This window comes from Zalophus californianus, chromosome 17 (genome assembly GCF_009762305.2).
Source record: "Zalophus californianus isolate mZalCal1 chromosome 17, mZalCal1.pri.v2, whole genome shotgun sequence".
NCBI classification, from domain to species: domain Eukaryota; kingdom Metazoa; phylum Chordata; class Mammalia; order Carnivora; family Otariidae; genus Zalophus; species Zalophus californianus.
Window position 1 is genome coordinate 27,773,481 of NC_045611.1, and position 21,818 is coordinate 27,795,298.

At 40.1% G+C, this 21,818-nt stretch overlaps 1 protein-coding gene across 2 annotated transcripts in view; it reads left to right on the forward strand.

The window, feature by feature from the left end:
- The window catches only part of BBS2 (Bardet-Biedl syndrome 2), a 39,589-nt gene that overhangs the window by 3,759 nt on the left and 14,012 nt on the right, over nt 1-21,818 (forward strand). The window contains exons 2-15 of one of the 2 annotated variants that reach the window (XM_027619824.2): nt 1,445-1,672; nt 5,927-6,052; nt 6,317-6,379; nt 7,578-7,655; nt 11,111-11,215; nt 11,299-11,385; nt 14,479-14,614; nt 14,856-14,995; nt 16,075-16,219; nt 16,307-16,478; nt 16,909-17,038; nt 18,338-18,469; nt 18,958-19,095; nt 20,219-20,331. In XM_027619824.2, the coding sequence (XP_027475625.1) occupies nt 1,445-1,672; nt 5,927-6,052; nt 6,317-6,379; nt 7,578-7,655; nt 11,111-11,215; nt 11,299-11,385; nt 14,479-14,614; nt 14,856-14,995; nt 16,075-16,219; nt 16,307-16,478; nt 16,909-17,038; nt 18,338-18,469; nt 18,958-19,095; nt 20,219-20,331 (1,793 nt within the window). The remainder of the gene's footprint in view (nt 1-1,444; nt 1,673-5,926; nt 6,053-6,316; nt 6,380-7,577; nt 7,656-11,110; nt 11,216-11,298; nt 11,386-14,478; nt 14,615-14,855; nt 14,996-16,074; nt 16,220-16,306; nt 16,479-16,908; nt 17,039-18,337; nt 18,470-18,957; nt 19,096-20,218; nt 20,332-21,818) is intronic. The other variant, XM_027619825.2, reaches the window with a different exon arrangement.

Genomic DNA, 21,818 nt, shown 5'->3' on the forward strand with positions numbered 1-21,818 from the left:
AAAAATCAGTGAATTTTAAAACTGGAAGAGGTTTAAGCAGTCTCTAATACAGTGTTTCCCACCGTTTTTTACTTTGCATTTTTTAGACAGGGAAGATTTCCCTAAAGAAATTTTAATACCACAGATATGCTGCATGTCTGTTTTTGTACTGTGCCCTTTTGGAGGGCCACAAGCCATTTTAATATCTAACATCCTCCTACCCCACAAACAGTGACCCCTCTTGGGGTGATTATATCTATGAGAGTTGAAACTGCTAAGTTAATTAACTTTGGACTAATTATTTAATTCTGTCTTACTAGTATAGACCATGAAACCTTGAAAAAGCTTGACCACATGACTCAGTTTAAGTTTGTAAAACACATCTATGAACAATCAGACTTTAAAACTATATATTTTAACTTTTTTAAATTTTTTTTTAAAGATTTTATTTATTTATTTGAGAGAGAGAATGAGAGAGAAAGCACGAGAAGGAAGAGGGTGAGAGGGAGAAGCAGACTCCCTGCTGAGCAGGGAGCCCGATGCGGGACTCGATCCCGGGACTCCAGGATCATGACCTGAGTCGAAGGCAGTCGCTTAACCAACTGAGCCACCCAGGCGCCCTATATGTTTTAACTCTTAAAACAACCAGGGTTTTTTTTTTTTAAAGTTTTATTTAAGTAATCTCTACACCCAACATGGGGCTTGAATTTACAACCCCAAGATCAAGAGTCACATGCTCTTTCGAATAAGCCAGCCAGGTGCTCCTGAAACAACCAATTTTCAGGGTTAGGAAGTGAATGTGTTAGGTGCTTGGATGAAAGATACCATAGGAAGTGTTTATTACTGTATGTTATGTGATCCTCTTAGTGTGATGCAATCACGTTGTAGCTGGAAGCGCTTCCTGAAGGTTGACCAGGCGGAGGCTAGTTTGTGAGAGTGCTTGACGTCCTGCTTGTGGGTAGCAGATAAGCTGCCCTGGTGAGCAACAACTACATCTGGTCCATTACCTTGTTCTCGAGAAGGCTAAGAACCACTAGGTTTCCACATTTCCTAGTAATTGAAAGCTAGCAATACACCGAACTATGTATGAGTGTTTCAAGTTTTGTAGGTGATTAAAGTGACCTCTTGTCAGTGTTGATATCTCTTAATACCCTGGGTCTCTTAAAAATAAATGTATGTTAATTTTACATTTTTGGTATCTTTTTTATTTTTTTATTTTTTAAAGATTTTATTTATTTGAGACAGAGAGAATGAGAGAGAGAGAGAGAGAGCGCGAGCACATGAGAGGGGGGAGGGTCAGAGGGAGAAGCAGACTCCCTGCTGAGCAGGGAGCCCGATGCAGGACTCGATCCAGGGACTCCAGGATCATGACCTGAGCCGAAGGCAGTTGCTTAACCAACTGAGCCACCCAGGCGCCCACATTTTTGGTATCTTAAGGGGATGTAATTAACTGTTTCTGTTTTAGGTTTTTATTCACAATCCTCATACTCGGAGCCAGCATTTCAGTGCCTCTAGGGTCTTCCAGAGCCCTCTGGAGTCTGATGTTTCGCTTCTCAACATTAACCAGGCAGTCAGCTGCCTGACCGCAGGAGCCCTGAACCCAGAACTTGGGTATGATGCTCTTTTAGTGGGGACGCAGACTAATCTTCTGGCTTATGATGTCTACAATAACTCAGATTTGTTCTACAGAGAGGCAAGTATATCCCTTTACAACCGTAGCGTTCTCATTACTCATGAACGTCCTTTGGTATTTTATGCTTGAAAGAGATGAGACACTTATTTTGGTTTGCTTATTGTATGGCTCTTGTAATGTAAACAACTCAGAGATTTTTCCATTTCCATCTGCACTCTGCCTGACACTTACTTGTTTTATCATGGTTGGTAACCACTGGGCACCACTTCAGCTTGTCCCCCATGAGGTACATCTGTGCTACCACCACCTGTCAAAATCTATTGAGAGCTCAGCCAAGAGCCAGGAAGTCAGTGATCAGACTTCCTGGTAGCTTTGCATTAAAGTTTAGTATAGTAGTTTATAGGAGAAGCCACTTACTGTGCTCTGCCATCTACAGGCTACAGGCTTTTTACCCAAGTTATTCATATTTATTATGGAAAAGATAGGGAAGCAAAAAAAAAAAATACTCATAATTTCTCCATCCAGAAATAACACAACCCTTAAACTGATTTTTACTAAATGATTTTTTTTTTTACAAAATGGGATCATACTAAATACATGTAGCCTTTTTTCTAGAACTTATTATAATATATTAACATATTAAGATATAATTCACATACCATACAATTCACCCATTTAAAGGATACAATACAGTTGTTTTAGTTTATTCAGTGACTTGTGCAGCTATCACCACAATCAGTTTTTTTTTTTAAGATTATTTATTTGAGAAAGAGAGAGAAGGGAAGAGCAGCAGAGGGAGAGGGACAAGCAGACTCCATGCTGAACACGGAGCCCAATGCGGGACTTGATTTCATGACCCTGAGATCGTGACCTGAGCCAAAATTAAGAGTTGGATGCTCAACTGACTGAGCTGCCCAGGTGCCCCTCACCACAGTCAATTTTAGAACATCTTCATTATCCCAAAAGAAACCCCGTACCGATTAGTAGTCCCCATTCTCTCCCAATCTGTGTTGCTTAGGCAACCACTAATAACTTTCTGTTTCTGTAGATTTGCCTATTCTGGACATTTTGTATAAACAGAATCATATAATAAATGGTCTTTTGTGACTGGTTTCTTTTTCTTAGGATAATATTTTCAAGGTTGATCCATGTCATAGCATGTATCAGTACTTCATTTCTTTTTTATGGCTGAAGAATTTTCCATTGTATGGACATACCATATTTTCTTCATCCAGTTATCAGTTAATGGACATGTATATTGTTTCCACTCCCTGGCCCTTACACGTGGCCTTTTTATTCAGTACCACACTGTGAACATCTTTATATGAAGTTACTGTATATCCATACGTCATTCTTATTGGTTCTAAATTTTTTTCATTGTGCTACTATATAATAATTTGCTTAATCAATTTCATATTGTTGCATATTTATGTTATTTCCATAGTTTCTGTATTACAGTTGATATTTTGATAAGCATATATCTGATGATTTCCAAGGATAAGTTCCTAGAAATGCAGTTATTTTGGTATTTTTTAATTGAGATAAAATATACATACAGTGAAATGCACAAACCTTATGTGTACTGTTCAGTGCGTTTTGATCCCTGTAACCAACATGCCTTATAAAAATATAGAATTTTTCCATCACTTCAGAAAATTTTGTTGTGCCCCATTCCAGTCATTTCCTATATCTCCTAGACATTCAGTGTTCTGATTTCTGTCACCTTAGCTTAGCTTTCTCTGTTCTTGAATTTCATATAAATCATACAGAATGTGCTCCTTGGTATCTGGCTTCTTTCACCCAGCATGCCTGTGAGAATCATCCATGTTGTTGCATGGAGCAGTAATTCTTTTTTGTTGCTGAGCAGTATTCCATTGTGTGAATATACCACAATTTGTTTGTTCATTCTTCTGATCATAGGTGGGATGGACATATTGGGTTGTTTCCAATTTGGGGCAATTATTAATAAAATTGCTATAAATATTTTTGTACTAGTCTTCTTATGGGCATATGATTTAATTTATCTTGGGTAAATACCTAGGAATGCTAGTACCATTTCACACTTCCCATCAGCAGTGTATGAGAGTTCCAGTTGCTCCATACTTTCTCAACATTTGGTAATCCCAGTCTTTTCAATTTTAGCCATTTTAAAGTGTAAAGTGGTATCTTACTGTGGCTTCATTTTGCATTTCCCTCATGACCAATGATGTAGAACACCTTTTCTTGTGCTTAGTTCCCACTTATCTGCCTTCTTTTGTAAAGTGTCTAATAAAAAGGTCTTTTGCCTGTTTTTTATTGATACTTTGGGTGTATTATTGATTTGTAGATTTTCTTTGGCTATACTGGGTACAAATTCTTATATATATATACATAAATAAAATAATATTTACAACATATATAGCAAATAACAATATATATAACAAGTATCTTCTCCCAGTGTGTGGCTCATTCCAATAAGTGGGTGTCTTTTGATGAGCAAAAGTTTCTGATTTTGTTGGAAGTCTAGCTGTTTGGTGTTTTCTTTAATAGTTAGTGCTCTTTCTGTCCTGAGAAGTCTTTGCCTATTTCAGGGTCACAAAGATAGTTCTCTGTATTTTTGTGCAAGACTGAAATTGAGTGTAGGAGGGGTATATGTACATATAGGGAGAGAGAGAGATTAACTGGTTTATTTTAAGGAATTGGCTCAGACAATTGTGGAGGCTGGCAAGTCCAAAATTTGCAGATTAGGCATCATCTAGGGGAGAGATGATGTTGAAACTTGAGTCCAAAGACAGTCTGGTGGCAGAATCCTTCCTCCAGGGAGGTCAGTCTTTTTTTCTATTAAGGCCTTCAACTGATTGGATGCGACCTACCCGTATTATCGAGGGCAGTCTGCTTTGCTCAGAGTCTGCTGATTTAAATGTTAATCTCATTAAAAAAATACCTTTACAGAAACACCTAGAATAATACTTGATTCAATATCTGGGTACCATGGTTTAGACAAGTTGACACATAATTAATGATCTCAAGAATGCACCTCTGCAATTGCTATGTTAAAGGCCTTTTTTAAATGAGATTTTTGATAGGTATTGCTAAATTGCTCTCTACAAAGACTATTATTTTCCACCTTCCCCACAGAATATGAGAGTGCCTGTTTTATCACACCCCAACCAACAATGGATCATATTATTTTTCATCTTTCTAATCCAAAAATTGAAAATGATACATTGTGAGAATGAAGATTTTCATGTTCATTGGTGATTTGTATTTCTTGTGAATTTCCTGTTCTTTTTTTGGGTTGGGTGTTTATCCTTTTCTTATTTATTTGCTTTCTATTACCTCTTTTATTAACAGAAAAATTAGTTCTTTGTCCTAGGTATTGTAGGTGTTTTCCCAGTTTATTGTTTACCTTTTTATCTTTTGATTGATTTGCCATTTAGCAGTTTTGATTTCTAATGAATTTTTCTTTCCTTATAGCCAGTCTTTTTATAGTTTTCCCACGTGCAGATTATATAAATAAGGACTGTTTTCTTATATAATAAACAATTAGCATTTCCAAAGATATCCTTGAATTTTTTTTTTTTAAGATTTTATTTATTTATTTGACAGAGAGAGAGAGTGTGAGAGAGGGAACACAAGCAGGGGGAGTGGGAGAGGGAGAAGCCAGGCTTCCTACGGAGCAGGGAGCCCGAGGCGGGGCTCAATCCCAGGACCCTGGGATTATAACCTGAGCTGAAGGCAGATGCTTAACGACTGAGCCACCCAGGCGCCCCGATATCCTTGAATTTTTAACAAATAAATTAAATTATGCTTATGTGCTTTATTCAAGAAGTCTGGAACATTTATTAATTTTGGGTGGTGGGGATGTAGGTGTTTTATTATTCTTTGTACTTCTCAGGAACTTTACAATTAAAAAGAGTACTAGCAAGAGAACTAGGTAATAAGTACTGAAAAGATTTCCATCCAACATGGTTGAAGTGGATTATAAAAGCTTGGGCGTTTTAAAGATATAAATTTGATTCTGTCAAGCATTTGGCCTCTAGAACTCATAGTTCTAGAGAGGCTCAGATTGTGTAGCAGTTTATTGTGGCGGATTAGTGTGAGAGGCCAGCAGCCTGAGTCGATCCTGGGTCTCTGCTCATCCCTGTGGAAGCACACGTAAGCCACAGTGACTGTACCTGGTGCATGGCCCTGGCCTGCCTCTCAGGAGACCATGTGGCTTCTCACAAACGATGACAGAGATTTGAGTATCAAAATAAAAATAAGGAAATATGTTACATCCACTGTGCCTGTGCATCACTGAATCAGATTTTTTGTGTTTTTTGTCTTTCTTAGGTTGCAGATGGGGCCAATGCAGTTGTGCTGGGAACACTGGGAGACATTTCCTCTCCTCTTGCCATTATTGGTGGAAATTGTGCTCTGCAGGGTTTTGACCATGAAGGAAATGATCTCTTTTGGACGGTATGAAGAACAAAACATTCTCTTAATCCTCTTAAACATTTTTACTTTTAATGTTCTTTATGCTTTGTTTATTTTTTACTATTGACTATAATGAATAAGAAAATGAAATAGAATCATATTTATAATTCTGTACATTAAAAAAAGAACATTTGTAATTTGGATAATACCCATTGGTGATTTGTATAATCCTCTTTTATGTAGCTAATGTATTTGGATTAAGTGAGAAAAAGATGGCATATTAATGAGCTTTGGTTTTATTTTCAGGTTACTGGAGATAATGTTCATTCCTTGGCCTTATGTGACTTTGATGGTGATGGTAAGAAAGAGGTGTGTGGAGGAGGAGATACTTGTGTGTTCAGCTGAATAATTTTCCCATGACTATGACATCAGTGTTAAGAGAAGCATTAGCTTCTCTTGGTTGATTTTGGTGCTCTCTTGCCTAAATGACAAGCTAACTGGCCTCATTTGTCTTTCTCCTCTTTTGAACGATACATCACTTGTGTTTGTCTAATACAAAGATCAAGGCCATGATGTTTCAAAGACAGGGCAGGGAGAGGGGGCAGAATGGTAGATGAGACCACAGCCATATTCACAATCTTACAACTCACTTCTGATGCTTTGAAACCGAAATTTTCAGGAATCGAAAAGTTTTATTTTTTTAATAATTTTTTAAAAAGATTTATTTACTTATTTACTTGACAGAGATAGAAGCACAAGTAGGCAGAGAGGCAGGCAGAGGGAGAGGGAGAAGCAGGCTCTCTGCTGAGCAGGGATCCTGATGTGGGACTTGGTCCCAGGACCCTGGGATCATGACCTGAGGCAAAGGCAGCTGGTTAACTGACTGAACCACCTAGACGCCCCAGGAATCGAAAAGTTTTAGAGATGGGCTCTTAGCCTTTGAAATTATTGTGATGGCTTCTCTAGGAATCAGCTTCTTTTTAAAAAGATTTTATTTATTTATTTGACAGAGACACAGCGAGAGAGGGAACACAAGCAGGGGGAGTGGGAGAGGGAGAAGCAGGCTTCCCATGGAGCAGGGAGCCCGATGTGGGGCTTGATTCCAGGACCCTGGGATCATGACCTGAGCCCAAGGCAGATGCTTAATGACTGAGCCACCGAGGCGCCCCTAGGAATCAGCTTCTTGAGCAGCCCACCAAGTGCTGTGTCAGGTGCTGACTTACCTGTCTCTTGTTCATGGCTACTGGTCTCTGGCTTCCATCCGCAGGCAGAGAAGGGCATTGAGCTGGGGAGCGTTTTCAGCTGCTTGGTGGAAGGACATATTCTGGCACGATGTGCAGCCCGCACGCAAGGATAAAACCTTGTAGTGGCCACTTTTTCTTCACTAACTGAATCTGGGGACTTTCCCAATGGGAGGAACCTTCCCGAGTACCAGATTCTTGGGAGATTGAAAGTCTTGGGTGGCAGTAGCAGTGTATAAAGTGTCATGCAGTTTTTTGTTTTATCTCTGGGCATTCTGCTGGGTTCACTTGTTGAACTAACTGTGCATGATTCTTTTCCCTTTCAGCTTCTTGTTGGGTCAGAGGATTTTGATATCCGAGTTTTTAAAGAAGACGAGATTGTGGCAGAAATGACAGAAACAGAGGTAAGAAGTGCCACGTCAGAGTCATGGTAACCTTGGGCAAGGTTGATCAGTACCGTGAAATGTCACATCAGATGAGAGTGCTGGGGCTTCTCACAACCCATACAGTTATGGGGTAAAAACTGTGGGGGTTAAACAGAACTGCACATTACAGAGAAAGATGCGCTTAAAAATCTTGTATCAAGATATATTTTGAGAGTCAGGGGGAGGAGGTGGTGGTGGCAGGGAAAAAAAGATATATTTTGAACAGACTGATTAAAAGGGAAAAATTATGGAGTACATAAAGGCCTTTCTTTTAATGAGTTAATGCCTATTGATAATAACACTAATAATGGTAACCATTTATTGTGCTCCGAATAGATGCCAGATACTGTTCTAAGTGCTTTATGTGAACAAACTCATTTAACCCTACAACAGCCCTATTAGGTAGATATTATTATTATTATTATTCCTCTTTACTGATGAGAAAACTGGTGTTAAGTTTCTTTGTTAAATTACTCACACATGGTCATGGCTATGAAGTGGTGTGGTCAGGATTTGAGCTTTGCCTTGTCTGCCTCCTCCTCATCATGTATATTAAATGGGATTGAATGAAGCACACAAACAAGATTTTTATAACTTTTCTTCTTCATTCAAATTAAGTACTTCTTAGGCACATTTCTGTCTGTAAACTTAAAATCAGATGTTGGAGAACTTGGCTGGTTTCTCCGTGATTAGAATTACTCATGGGGCGCCTGGGTGGCTCAGTCATTAAGTGTCTGCCTTCAGCTCAGGTCATGATCCCAGGGTCCTGGCATCGAGCCCCGCATCATTGGGTTCCCTGCTCGGCGGGAAGCCAGCTTCTCCCTCTCCCACTCCCCCTGCTTGTGTTCCCTCTCTCGCTGTGTCTCTCTCTGTCAAATAAATAAATGAATAAATAAAATCTTAAAAAAAAAAAGAGGTAAAAATCTGGGGCGCCTGGGTGGCTCAGTTGATTAATCAGCTGCCTTTGGCTCAGGTCATGATCCCAGGGTTCTGGGATCGAGCCCCGCATCGGGCTCCCTGCTCTGTGGGAAGCCTGCTTCTCCCTCTCCCACTCCCCCTGCTTGTGTTCCCTCTCTCGCTGTCTCTCTCTCTCTCTCTCTCTCTGTCAAATAAATAAATAAATAAAATCTTGAAAAAAAAGAAAAAGAATTACTCATGTAATAGAACCTGGGATGTTTCTGAAAGAGTTCAAACTTCATTTGCCTATAGATTGCCCTCATCCACTGTAGTGTTAGCATTCTTAGGATATTTATTTGCTGCTGGTTGTCCAGGATTGGGCAAGATGGAAATAGAAAAATGAATTAGGACATTCTGAAGGAAGAAAGGAGAAGACGATAAAGGAGCAGTGGCTCGTGAACATTCTAAAGGGGTAGCAAACACAGCAGAAGGGAGTCTGAGCCATCAGGATGCTGGGATCCTGCAAAATTTATTCGGGTTGTGTCTGAGAGTCCGCATCAGAAAGCTTGAGGGCCCTGGCCTCAGAACGCGTCCTCGCCACTTATCCTTGCTTCTTGCCACTCACAGAAGCTGTCTAGGAAAGTCAGGCTTCTGTTCCACTAACTACGAAAAAAGACCAAAAAGCAAAACTTGCATATTGATATACAAAGTGTCATCCTTGATTTAGTTAATTTACCTTTGTCCTATAGCAAGGCTTATAGATTTTCACTTAGTTATACTATGCTTTTTATACAGTCAAGTTATTTTAATTGTAAACTGGTAGTTGTAGGTAGAGAAAATTAATGACCCTAATGAAGGCTAAGGGGTTCTGTTTAAGTGTCTGTGCTTAACGTGTGATTTTTTTTTTGGAGAGTGTCTTTAGCTTTCATTAGGTTCTTAAAGGGGTTTGCTACTCCCTCCTTACCCCCTTCAAAAAAATGCCGATTTGCGAATCACTGGTCTGTAGGTGCTGTGTCCTGCATTATCGTTTTTCTTTCATTCACGTTGGTAGTAAATTTTTCCAATTTGGTGGGAATCATTCAGATTTTGTTGGATTTCTGTTTATTGTCAATGCTAGTTGTGAGGAGGCTACATTCTTTGAAACATCTTTTTCCTAAATCCTGGACAAGGACAGGAGACCATGAAATAGAGGTAGGGACTTGAGCTGACTGTTGGTCCTCTGGTCCCTGGTCCAACAAAAGAGAGAAACTAGTGAACTAATTAATGAAGGACAAAGGGACTTACAGAATTTGGGGCTAAGTTTATGAAAATCTGAACTTTATAAAATTGTTCATTTCAGGGCCATTTTCCTGTCCTTTTGGTTTGGTTTTGCTCCTAGCTCAAATGTCATTTCGCAGATCAGCAAAATTATAATTCGTTTGGCAGTTGAACAGTACTGACTATTGCCAAAAGAATGCCTTGAGCTAAATAATTCTGGAATCCTACACAGCACTTTGCATTCAGAGTTAAGTGAAGTGGGTGGTTTTGTAGAAAAGCTGTAGGTGTAGAGGAAATTATATAACTATTCTCTGCTTTATACAATTTATTTCTTAATATCTCTTGTATTCGTGTCAGAATTAGAAAGTAGATCTGCAAGAGCCTAGATATCATTAAGGTTTGGTTTTAACTTTAAGGGATAATTTTGTTCAGTATCTAAAATTTTATCCCTTTAAAGGGGTTAAATCCTCAAACAGTCCTATAGGGCGCCTGGGTGGCTCAGTTGATTAAGCAACTGCCTTTGGCTCAGGTCATGATCCCGGAGTCCTGGGATCGAGTCCCGCATCGGGCTGCCTGCTCAGCGAGGAGCCTGCTTCTCCCTCTGACCCTCCCCCCCATGTACTCTCTCTCTCATTCTCGCTCTCTCAAATAAATAAATCTTTAAAAAACAAAAAAAAAACAAAAAAAACAAAAAACAGTCCTATAAATATTTCTGTATGATATACACATTCTGTATATTGTTACATACATACACAAATCCATGTGCTTGGGTTTGTACTTTTCAAAGAATTATGTTTTCTTCTAAAAAACATCTTTCATCTCTAGCAAGCAATAAATTATGTCATAGAAAGAAAAGCATGTACATAAAAGATATTCAATTGTGGGTTTTACAAGTCTTTAAAATTTAGACCTTAGGATATTAAAACATTTTTTGAGTTAGTGTTTATAACTGTCTGTTGTACATTTTCTGTGTCTTATATACGTCACTTTATTTCATCCTTAATCACTCAATTTTGTTTTTTTAAAAATAATTTGCTGAAACTTGCGACATAAGTTTGATCTAAAACAGCAAACTTTGTGAGTTTATTTAATTATGATTACCCAACTCTGAAATAGATGACATGGATCATAGAGAAGAGAAATACATTCCCCTCTAACAGATTTAAATCTAATTTTAACACACTTGGTAGCAAGGCATGCAATTTTATAAAGCCATACCTCACATCAAATTGAACCTTAATGGGAAGATGTTGTGTTTTTATGTGTTATATTTCTTGCAGATAATCACCTCTCTTTGCCCCATGTATGGCAGTCGATTTGGTTATGCGCTTTCCAATGGCACAGTTGGAGTTTACGACAAAACAGCCCGATACTGGAGAATTAAAGTTAGTATAATTCAGCCTCCAACATTCAGGGATTTTATACTTATTGAAAGACTTCTGAACTAATTACTGAAATTCTTTTTCAGTCCAAAAATCACGCCATGAGCATTCATGCTTTCGACCTTAATTCTGATGGAGTATGTGAACTGATAACTGGTTGGTCCAATGGGAAGGTAAGTTTAAATACAGAGTTCAGGTATGTATACTTCAGAGACTGTTTGTTTGAGATATACTGGCAGCACAACTCAGAAGCAGTAACATGAGAATATAAACTTGTCTTCCTTCACTGTGCTTTCAAAGTTAACTTCATAATCTTTGCACATTTTTTCTTCCTGCCATAGCGTCAGGACTACAAGTGAATGAGTGTCCTTTTGGTCTTAAAAGCCCAATTTGGGAGAAAATCTTTGGGAAGATCTTTCTAAATCTCTTTCTTGAAGAAATGAGAATCAGTTTAATCAGGTTGATTGTAGGTGTAGGACCGTAAAAAAAGGAATTTTAATAAGCAAATAATGAACTGTTTGTATAGCTCTTCTCTAATCTTTAAGACTGACTGAAAACTTAAGAGTTAATGGGAAGAATCATATTATCATATTGTTTTCCCAGCCATAAAATTCAAAATACAATCTTTCTGCTTTCTTTCCTTTTTTAAGTTCAAATCAGAATTTTCTGCAGACTTCTGGCAAGTCAGGATTGTCTTGTTAGAAACTGTCTAAGTAGCTGCCAGATCTCCATGGGTACCATTTGCCCTAGCTTTTTTGCGTGACAGTGCTGGATTGCCTAAAGGAGATCAGCTAATTCCTGCCTTTTCTTCTTTAGTTTTTCTTTGCTTTTGGCCAGGACCTTGTAACCTTCCTCTGGTGTTGTGTGAAGAACAGGTTCTATAGAACTGTTGTGTTGGTTCCTGCTTCTTTACCTGGTTTTGTCTTTGGCGTGGACATTAAAAATGATAAGGGAAGACTGGGGTGCCAGGGTGGCTCAGTTGGTTGAGCGTCTGACTCTTGATTTCAGCTCAGGTCATCATGTCAGGATCATGGGATTGAGCCCCCCATCCAGGTTTTGCACTCAGTGGGGCGTCTGCTTGAGATTGTCTTTCTGTCTCCCTCTCCCTCTGTCCCTCCCACTGTGTACATAGTTTCTCTCTTTCTCTTGCAAATAAATAAATCTTTAAAAAAAATAAAAAATAAAAAAATTATAGGGGAAGATTGTGTTCTTTAGGAAGAAACATGAAAATTGTAAAATGGACCGTATTCTGGGGGAAAATAAATATAAATTATAAATATAAATTAAATTACTATGATTGAGTCAAGAATTAGAAATCACTAGACTTGAGAAGTTATCAAAAGTTACCTTAAAAATAAAAAGTTACCTTCAAATGTGACTCCGGACCTAGATGTTTTTAGAGTTAAATGCTTTCAAAATTTTAAGGAATTTCTATTATATAATCTGTTCCAGAACATAAAAAAAGATAAGAAAATTAACACAGTTCATTATATAAGTAGAAAAACTGATATCTACACTTAGCAGAAATAGCATACAAAAGGGAAATATACAGATCCAGCATGTGAATATAGGTGCAGAAATACCAAATGAATGTAAACAGCCGATTAACTTTACCTTTAGTAGGTCGTTTGTTGAATTGGAGGGCCATTCTCTGCTCCAGGGCAAAACCTCCATGTTGGATAAAGCAAAGAGCAGAATATCCAGAGAAATATTAATTTGTAGCCTTGCTTCTTAGTAAATGAACTCTTATTTGTAAAATACTGTGTAAATGCAGAAGTAAGTTCAGTTCAGTCTGAGTTAGAGGGTTGTTATTTTTTTTAAGTAATCTCTACACTCAACATGGGGCTCGAACTCGGGACCACGAGATCAAGAATTGCATGCTCCACCGACAAGCCATCCAGGGGCCCTGAGAGTTAATGTGCTAAGGGCTTTGGTAAATACAGACCATTCATTACTTCACAAACCTTAGCATTGGTAATTATCAGGCTTACATGTTGTTGTTGAGAGCATGGATACTTGAATGTGACATTCTCCAGACAAGGGGTAGGAGCTAGTAGTAGGCTGTGACCTAAATGACTTTATTTTGGTTGTGGTTGTTGTGAAGTTTTGCCCAGAAGGATGTTCATGAACAGACAAAAATGGTGAATGGCACTGGCCATTGAAATGATTGCTCTACCAGATTTTCTATAGCTACCCTTTTATTGATAACACTTGTTCTTGCTTGAAACAAAAGTCATCATTTTAAGTGGTTATCCTTCATTGTTGTTTTTTGGGTTCATTTGTTTCTGATCATTTATTTATTTGCCTTTCTTGGGAAGGGGAGACTCAGTGAGGATGGGAGGGCTCGCTGGGGTATCTCAATAGTTTTTACATGGAAGAGAGACTCTTAAACAGGGTTATTATAAAAGGTTATATGAAGGAAGGTTGAGCTAGCTTGGTGTTTGGTGTTTTTCAAACTTTAGATGTAAATATAATTTATATGCACAGATGATAAAGATAACGTTTTTATATAGAACTCACATTTCCTGTATACATCTATGTGCCAGACTTTGTTCTAAGTGTTTTATTTTTTTTTTTTAAAGATTTTATTTACTTATTTGACAGAGAGAGAAAGACAGCGAGAGAGGGAACACAAGCAGGGGGAGCGGGAGAGGGAGAAGCAGGCTTCCCGCTGAGCAGGGAGCCCAACGCAGGGCTTGATCCCAGGACCCTGGGATCATGACCTGAGCCTAAGGTAGACGCTTAACGACTGAGCCACCCAGGTGCCCCTGTTCTAAGTGCTTTACTGTGTTAACTTCTTTAGGTCTCATTCCAACCCTGTGGGGTGTAGGTATGGTTATTTTCTTCAGGTTCTTGTTCTTGACCCCCAAATGAAGAGACCAAGCAGGGAGTGGATAAGAGGCTTTCTTAAGGCCACAGATAGTAAGTGGCAGAGCTGGAATCTGAACCCAGACATTTTGGACCTGCCCTATTCTCTGTATATGAACTGGCAACCCATTTCTCCAAATGACATTATGTAAAGGCCAGTAGCAAAACAGCTTTTATTTAAAGAGAAGAAAGTAGCTGGTTGTGGCCCCTTATGGTCCCCTTAGCCCCAGGGATCATAGGTGTCTCCTGAGAAGCTATGGGGCTCCATGGAGCACTCTTGAAAACTGCTAGACTAGCTGACCTTTAGAGCTGATTCTGACTTTAAAATTTTGTGTGTGTGTGTGTGTGTGTTTTAAATAAAGCATAAGCTATTTTTCAAGTTCTTATTTTATTTTTAGGTTGATGCTCGAAGTGACCGAACTGGGGAGGTCATCTTTAAAGACAACTTTTCTTCTGCAATTGCTGGTGTGCTGGAGGGAGATTACCGGATGGACGGTCACACACAGCTCATCTGCTGTGCAGTGGATGGGGAAAGTAAATTGGGATGGGAAAAATCCTTGAAAAGTCAGATTTTCAATTTGATTGGGTCAGTATGCCAGGACATTTCACTATAAAGTGTTTGTATGGATATCCTTGGATCCTAATAAAGTCACCTTGTTGGGGGGGATGAGAACTTAGGTTTTTGGTTTTTAAGAACGCACAGTTGATTTAAAAGTAGAGCTGGCTATGCTGCGGTATTCTTCCATGCGGTGAGGGTTTTTTTCCTGTTGTGCAGTCCGGGGCTACCTGCCAGGCACAGCGGAGATGAGAGGGAACCTCATGGACACCAGCGTAGAGCAGGACCTGATCCGAGAGCTGAGTCAGAAAAAACAGAATCTGTTGCTGGAACTCCGCAACTATGAGGAAAACACCAAGGTAGGACCTCATGGAAACGGAAATTTTCCTTAGGGCAAGTGGGAGTCTGGAGAGGTGGGAATGGCAAATGTGAAGGAAGACTGAGTGTTAGCCCCTCCTGCCCACTGGCGGAAGCACGGATTGCTTTGGCCTTTTTGCCAGGGTCATAGGGGAGAAGGCACGTATCCTTTAATCTGGAAATCCCACTTCCATGCAGCTGAACTATAGAAATATTTGCACACGTGTTCAAAGACATTTACGGTAGCACTGTGGCAGTGAACAGTTGGAAGCAACTGAAATGTTGATCAGTAGTAAGGAGTGTGCTGGAGGATATTAAGCAGCTCAGGAGAATGAGGCATATGTAGTTGGACTGATACAGAAAGATATCTATGGCCTTACTGAGTGAAAAAATGCAAGAACAATATGTATAGAGTATCTCTTACCTTTTTCAAAAACAACATAAAAGTTGACAACTACAAAACCTGTGTGTGTGAGTGTGTGTGTGTGTGTGTGTGTGTGTGTGTGTGTGTGTGTGTGTGTACCAAGCCTGGCTGGAGGATGAGCTGGGAGGTAGGACTTTAATTTGTCTTGTCATGGGTAATTGTATTTGAATTTATTATTAAGTGAATTAATTTTGCTTGTTTAAAAGAACAAACCCAGGGGCGTTAAGCGACTGTCTTCAGCTCAGGTCATGATCCCAGGGTCCTGGGATCAAGCCCCACATCGGGCTTCCTGCTCGGCAGGAAAACTGCTTCTCCCTCTCCCACTCCCCCTGCTTGTGTTCCCTCTCTCGTTGTGTCTTTCTCCGTCAAATAAATAAAATCTTAAAAAAAAAAAAAAAGAACAACCCCAAAACTATAAAAGGCATGGTGGAGTACAGTGAACCTGAACCACAGAAAGGGACAGGGAATTTTTCCCTTGGGAAGAGGCTGGGTAGAGAAAGGGAGTGATAATGAGGTGAGTCCTCTGAATTCTAAAGAATCAGATTAATATCAGATGGTTGGGAGTCAATCTTTTGAAGCCGAATAACCATATTATTTAAAATTGACATTAGTTCACTGCTTTGGTGACTGAGTTGGAAGTGGGGGCATGTTTTGCAGGCTGAATTGAGCAGTCCACAGAGTGAGGCTGATGGACTTCGGGGTATCATCCCAGCCAATACCAAGCTGCACACTGCCCTCTCGGTCAATCTGGGGCATGAGACCCAGGCTGCTCATGCAGAATTGTGTATTTCCACCTCTAATGGTAAGAAATTATTTATAGCTGGTGTCTGTGGATACCTTTGCCATCTTGGAGTGGTTCTTGAACTGCCGTTTTCTTTCTTCTCTGTAGACACCATCATCCGAGCGGTATTGATTTTTGCCGAGGGAATTTTTCTAGGTGAAAGCCACGTGGTACACCCCAGCATTCACAACCTTTCCAGCTCCATCCGCATCCCAATTACGCCTCCCAAAGATGTCCCTGTGGATCTGCACTTGAAAACCTTCGTGGGTTACAGAAGCAGGTGACTCTCTGCAATCACAGTTCATTTCTAGCCAGCACTTAGAGGAGGGCAAATGGGTAGATTTTCTGTTGTGCCACGGATTTTGGGGGGGGCCAAAGGAGCCATCTGATGGTTCTACCCACCCAGGTAAGATTTCCCATGACTTTTACTTCCCAAATTTGAAATCTTTCAAAAATAAAAAAAGGGCATTTTAAACCCTTGGTGCATGTCTGTGTGTATGTATAAGACTCATGTTCTGGCTAATCCCAAACCCCATTACTGTAGTAGTACTTAATGCTCAAGGTTTTTGGGTTTTTCCCCTTCAGCGAAACCCGCAAATAACAACTCGATGACCCAGTAGTGACTTTATAGTTATTTTCTGGGCCTTGCATTTTGAAATAATATTCCACACAACCCATTTCTCTTCTTGTGCTCCATTGGTTGACCATAGCACCCAGTTTCATGTGTTTGAACTGACAAGACAGCTTCCCCGCTTCTCCATGTATGCGCTGACCAGCCCCGACCCTGCCAGAGAGCCACTCAGCTATGTCAACTTTGTCATTGCAGAACGGGCACAGAGGGTGAGTGTCAGGCTTTTCTCTTTCAATGTTTTTGCACTTTAGAACCCTTTGGATGTTCTTTCATAGAAGGGGGAAATGACATGAATGAGTTATTTGGTAGCAGTAATTATGAAATGAAAGAGGTAGGTAGTTTGGTGTTGGCTTATGACCTCTGATGAACATACTGCTAGAATATCTCCTCTCACTTTGAAAAAACACATACCTTATTTACTTTAGCAATCCTTAGTTACAGGTAAATTCTCACCAGCTTTGAATTCCTCTCTTTCTTTTGTCATGGTCTTGGTGTACTTGTCCTGATCCAGAGTTCCACGAGGAACCTGCTTCGGAATGGAAAGAGAGTGGGAGTTAGAGCTGGGAACATTTTGGGTTCAGATGCTACCTTAACTAATTAAATTCTTCGTGATTTTCTTAGTGCTGTCAGGCCTCACCAGTCCGGGCCTCAATGCCCTTATCTGTAAGGGAGGAGGGTCCCACCTCACAGGGGGCCCCTGCAGATTACAAACTTTGTGTGACAGTACCTTTTACAGGGTAAAAGACTAATACTAGTAGCCTTTAACCTTGGCTGGACTTCAGAAATCTCAGGGAGGTTTGTAGTCACGTAGATTCTAACGTAGATTCTTACATGGACCTTGTGCTGCTACCCGTGTAAGTACCGCTCTTCTTACGAATATTAAAACTTACTTTTTCCTTATTGTGTGGGTGTATCTCCGTGTCTGTCTCTCCTGCGTTTGCATGCATACTTCATTTTAAATTTTGTTCAAAGGGTGGAATGGAATAGTTTGTCCAGGATATAACCACAGAAGAGCTACTGTATAAACAGACTTAGCATCATACCCGAAGCGTTCCTACATTCCATATAAGATTATGTCTACACTGAAAATGCTCTAAAGTCATGCATGCTGTGGGGCCAGACATTATGAATGTTACTTGAGATCATGTATGGGGTGGGAAAAAGGAGTGTGATTAGTGTGTTCTTGGTGGGAGGGGGTGTGAAGTATAATTCTTTTTTTAATCAAGCAATAAATCTAGAAAGAAGGGTAATTCTTAAGAATGTCCTTTAAAGGGCGCCTGGGTGGCTCAGTCGGTTAAGCGACTGCCTTCGGCTCAGGTCATGATCCTGGAGTCCCGGGATCGAGTCCCGCATCGGGCTCCCTGCTCAGCGGGGAGTCTGCTTCTCCCTCTGACCCTCTTCCCTCTCGTGCTATCTCTCATTCTCTCTCAAATAAATAAAAAATCTTTAAAAAAAAAAAAGAATGTCCTTTAAAAATGTAAGTTCATTTCATCCTATTAATTTTTAAGGTTGTTTTATGGCTCAACCAGAACTTCCTGTTACCAGAAGACACTAACATTCAAAATGCTCCATTTCAAGTGTGTTTCACTTCCTTACGGAACGGTGGCCAGCTGTATATAAAGATAAAGCTTAGTGGAGAGGTAACGTTTACTGTCACGGGCATAGATTTCTTATGGACTGTTGACCATTCAGTGCAAGGTAAGGTGGGTGGCACCAGTCTCAACGTTGTAAAACCATGTGTTTCAGTGTAGTCTGTTATTGTTAATTGTTTTAGACACTGGGGTGTAATCTAGAATGGTGGTGTTCTGTCTTCCTCCATCCTTCCTTTCAGCCCTTCCTTTTCTGAGTCGGGAAGAAATGGGGATACAGAGGTGAACAAAAACATTTTCAGTGTTTGAATGATTTTGTTGTTCAGTTTACAAGGCCAGACAATTGATCTTTTAGCCGGCTGCTAGAAGTGTGACTCACCTGGTTTGTAATTTCCTCCAGGGCTAACCCCTGTCTTATTTACCACCACATTTAGGTTCAGTAAATATGTTGAATATGGGGAAATTCTGGTACTGTTTCACCTGGGTTTGTTGTTAGCATTGAGGATGCTAAGCTTGTCTCTTTTTTTTCCCCTGGATAGATCACTGTAAATACTGATGATATTGATTTGGCTGGTGATATCATCCAGTCGATGGCATCATTTTTTGCTGTTGAAGACCTTCAAGTAGAAGCAGATTTCCCTGTCTACTTTGAGGAATTACGAAAGGTGCTAGTTAAGGTGAGGTCACCCACTGGATGCTTTTGTGAGAACGTGGTAGTGTCATAAATTTGAAATGTTTCTCTTAGGAGATGAATGATACCCCAAACGTGTGTATGTTACAATGACAGTCATGTTTAAAGAATTTTTGAGAATTGTTAAACTTCAACTAGTTTTATTTTATTTATTTTATTTTTTTAAAGATTTTTTATTTATTTGACAGAGAGGCAGTGAGAGCAGGAACACAAGCAGGGGGAGTGGGAGAGGGAGAAGCAGGCTTCCCGCTGAGCAGGGAGCCCGATGTGGGGCTCGATCCCAGGACCCTGGGATCATGACCTGAGCCGAAGGCAGACGCATAATGACGGAGCCACCCAGGTGTCCCCTTCAACTAGTTTTAGAGGGCTGACTAGTTAGAGGATTTCTTTCATAAAAGTGAGTGCTTTAGCTCTAGACCACCCTGCTTTCTTTGTTTGGTTTAGGGGAATACTTTTTATTTTTTCTTATTTTTTTATTTTTTTAAAGATTTTATTTATTTATTTGAGAGAGAGAGAATGAGAGATAGAGAGCACGAGAGGGAAGAGGGTCAGAGGGAGAAGCAGACTCCCCGCTAAGCAGGGAGCCCGGCATGGGACTCGATCCCGGGACTCCAGGATCGTGACCTGAGCCGAAGGCAGTCGTTTAACCAACTGAGCCACCCAGGCGCCCTAGGGGAATACTTTTTAAAAATATGTCATATTAACCTTTTCCTTTGCTAGCCCTTCACTTATCTGCTGTAGTTCCGTTGCTGTGTTGGTTCAGTGCTTTCCAACAGCCCAAATTCAAAAGAAAAAAGAAAAGGATCGTGACTGGCCCTAAATTATAACCATATTCTTACCCCAGATCTCTAAAATATTATGTATGTTGCTAGGGCTCCCGGTGGTAAGACATGGAAAGATCCAGATGGAATGTCAGCTTGCATATTGGAGGCAGCGTAGACTAATTATTTCATTGATGAGGAAGTGAAACAGTGGGGGACAGTCGAGATGATACAGGTAAACGGGAAAGAGAAGGGCCTCTGTGTATGGCCGAGAGTGTCTTCTCAATCTGACTAGTTTTCACCAAGTCTGTGAGGTCTTTTTAATTCCTGAGTGTTCATGGTCTTCAGGTGGATGAATATCATTCAGTGCATCAGAAGCTCAGTGCTGAGATGGCTGATAATTCTAACCTGATCCGAAGTTTGCTGGTCCGAGCTGAAGATGCTCGTCTGATGAGGAACATGTGAGTATTTACCAGGCTAGGACAGGTGCAAGGTTAAAAATATCAGTAATATGGAATAGCAACTCTCAAATGCTACCGGTAGGAGTATAAATTGGTACAGTAACTTTGGAGAATAAATTGGCATTGTTAGTGAAGTTGGAAATGGGCATTCTCTATGACCCAGTAACTCTACTCCTGGTTTATAACCTAGAGAAACTTGTGTCGACATATAAACCAGGATATTTGTACAAGAATGTTCATAAGTATCCCAAAGTGGAAACAGACTAAACTGGCATCAACAATATAATGGCTGAACTATGGTATAATTGCACAGTGGGCTATGACATGCAATGAGAATGCATCTGTCTCGATGACATGTGACAACACGGACAAATCTTAGAGGCATAATGGAGATTGAAAGGAGTAAGACTCGAGAGAATGTGTACAGAATGCTTCCTTTTATATAGTTGGGAAACAACACTAGCGTATATCATTTGGGAAGCATACCAAGATGAAGAATCTATAAGGAAATGCAGGGAAGAGATTATCATCTAAGACAGTATTCTCTCTTAGGGCAGGAGGGACTGTGTTTAGAAAGAGCCCATCGGGGAGCTTCAGGGATGTGGCAGAGTCCCGTTTCTGGGCCTGGTGTACAAACATTCGTTCTGTGAACTTTTCCGAATGTGTATTACATTTTACAGTAAAACCGTTAAAGATGTGCAGATGTAGCTTCTTGCAGAATTTATCTTGGCACTCAGAGTGACTGAGGTGGAGATAGTAAAATCGGTAACCAGTGATAGTTGAAGTTTCTGTGCCTACATTACAGGCAAGAGTTTGCCCAGGGTGGCTGCTTGTCTTTTTCCTGAATGGCCTGAGTTATTAGCATATATTAAAATGGTGTTGCTCAGAAGTAAGTGATTTTTGAAATAATCATATTGTTGAAAATTTCAAACACATACAAAAGCAGATTAAGTAATATAGTGATTTCCGTTATACCTGCCACCTGGCTTCAGTAGTCATCACCTACTGGCCCGTCTGGTCTTTTTGCTGCACTCACCTTCCTCTCCCAGGCACTGGGCTAAATTTGGAAGCAGATTCCAGACATTGTATCCTTTCAGCCACAGATATTCTAGATAGTGAGCCTTTAAAAAAAACAATAACCACATTATCACACTTAGAAAAAGAATTTCTTTTTTTTTTAAAGATTTTATTTATTATTTGACAGAGAGATGGAGAGCACATGTAGGTAGAGCAGGCAGAGGGAGAGGGAGAAGCAGGCCTCCCGTTGAGCAGTGAGCCCAACGCGGGGCTTGATCCCAGGACCCTGGGATCATGACCTGAGCCGAAGGCAGCTGCTTAACCTACTGAGCCACTCAGGTGCCCCTGAAAAGAATTTCTTAGTATCACAAAATAACCTAGTCAGCGTTTAATTTTCCCAGGTGTGTGTGTGTGTGTGTGTGTGTGTGTGTGTGTGTGTGTTGTGTGTGTGTGTGTTTTAAGTTGGTTTT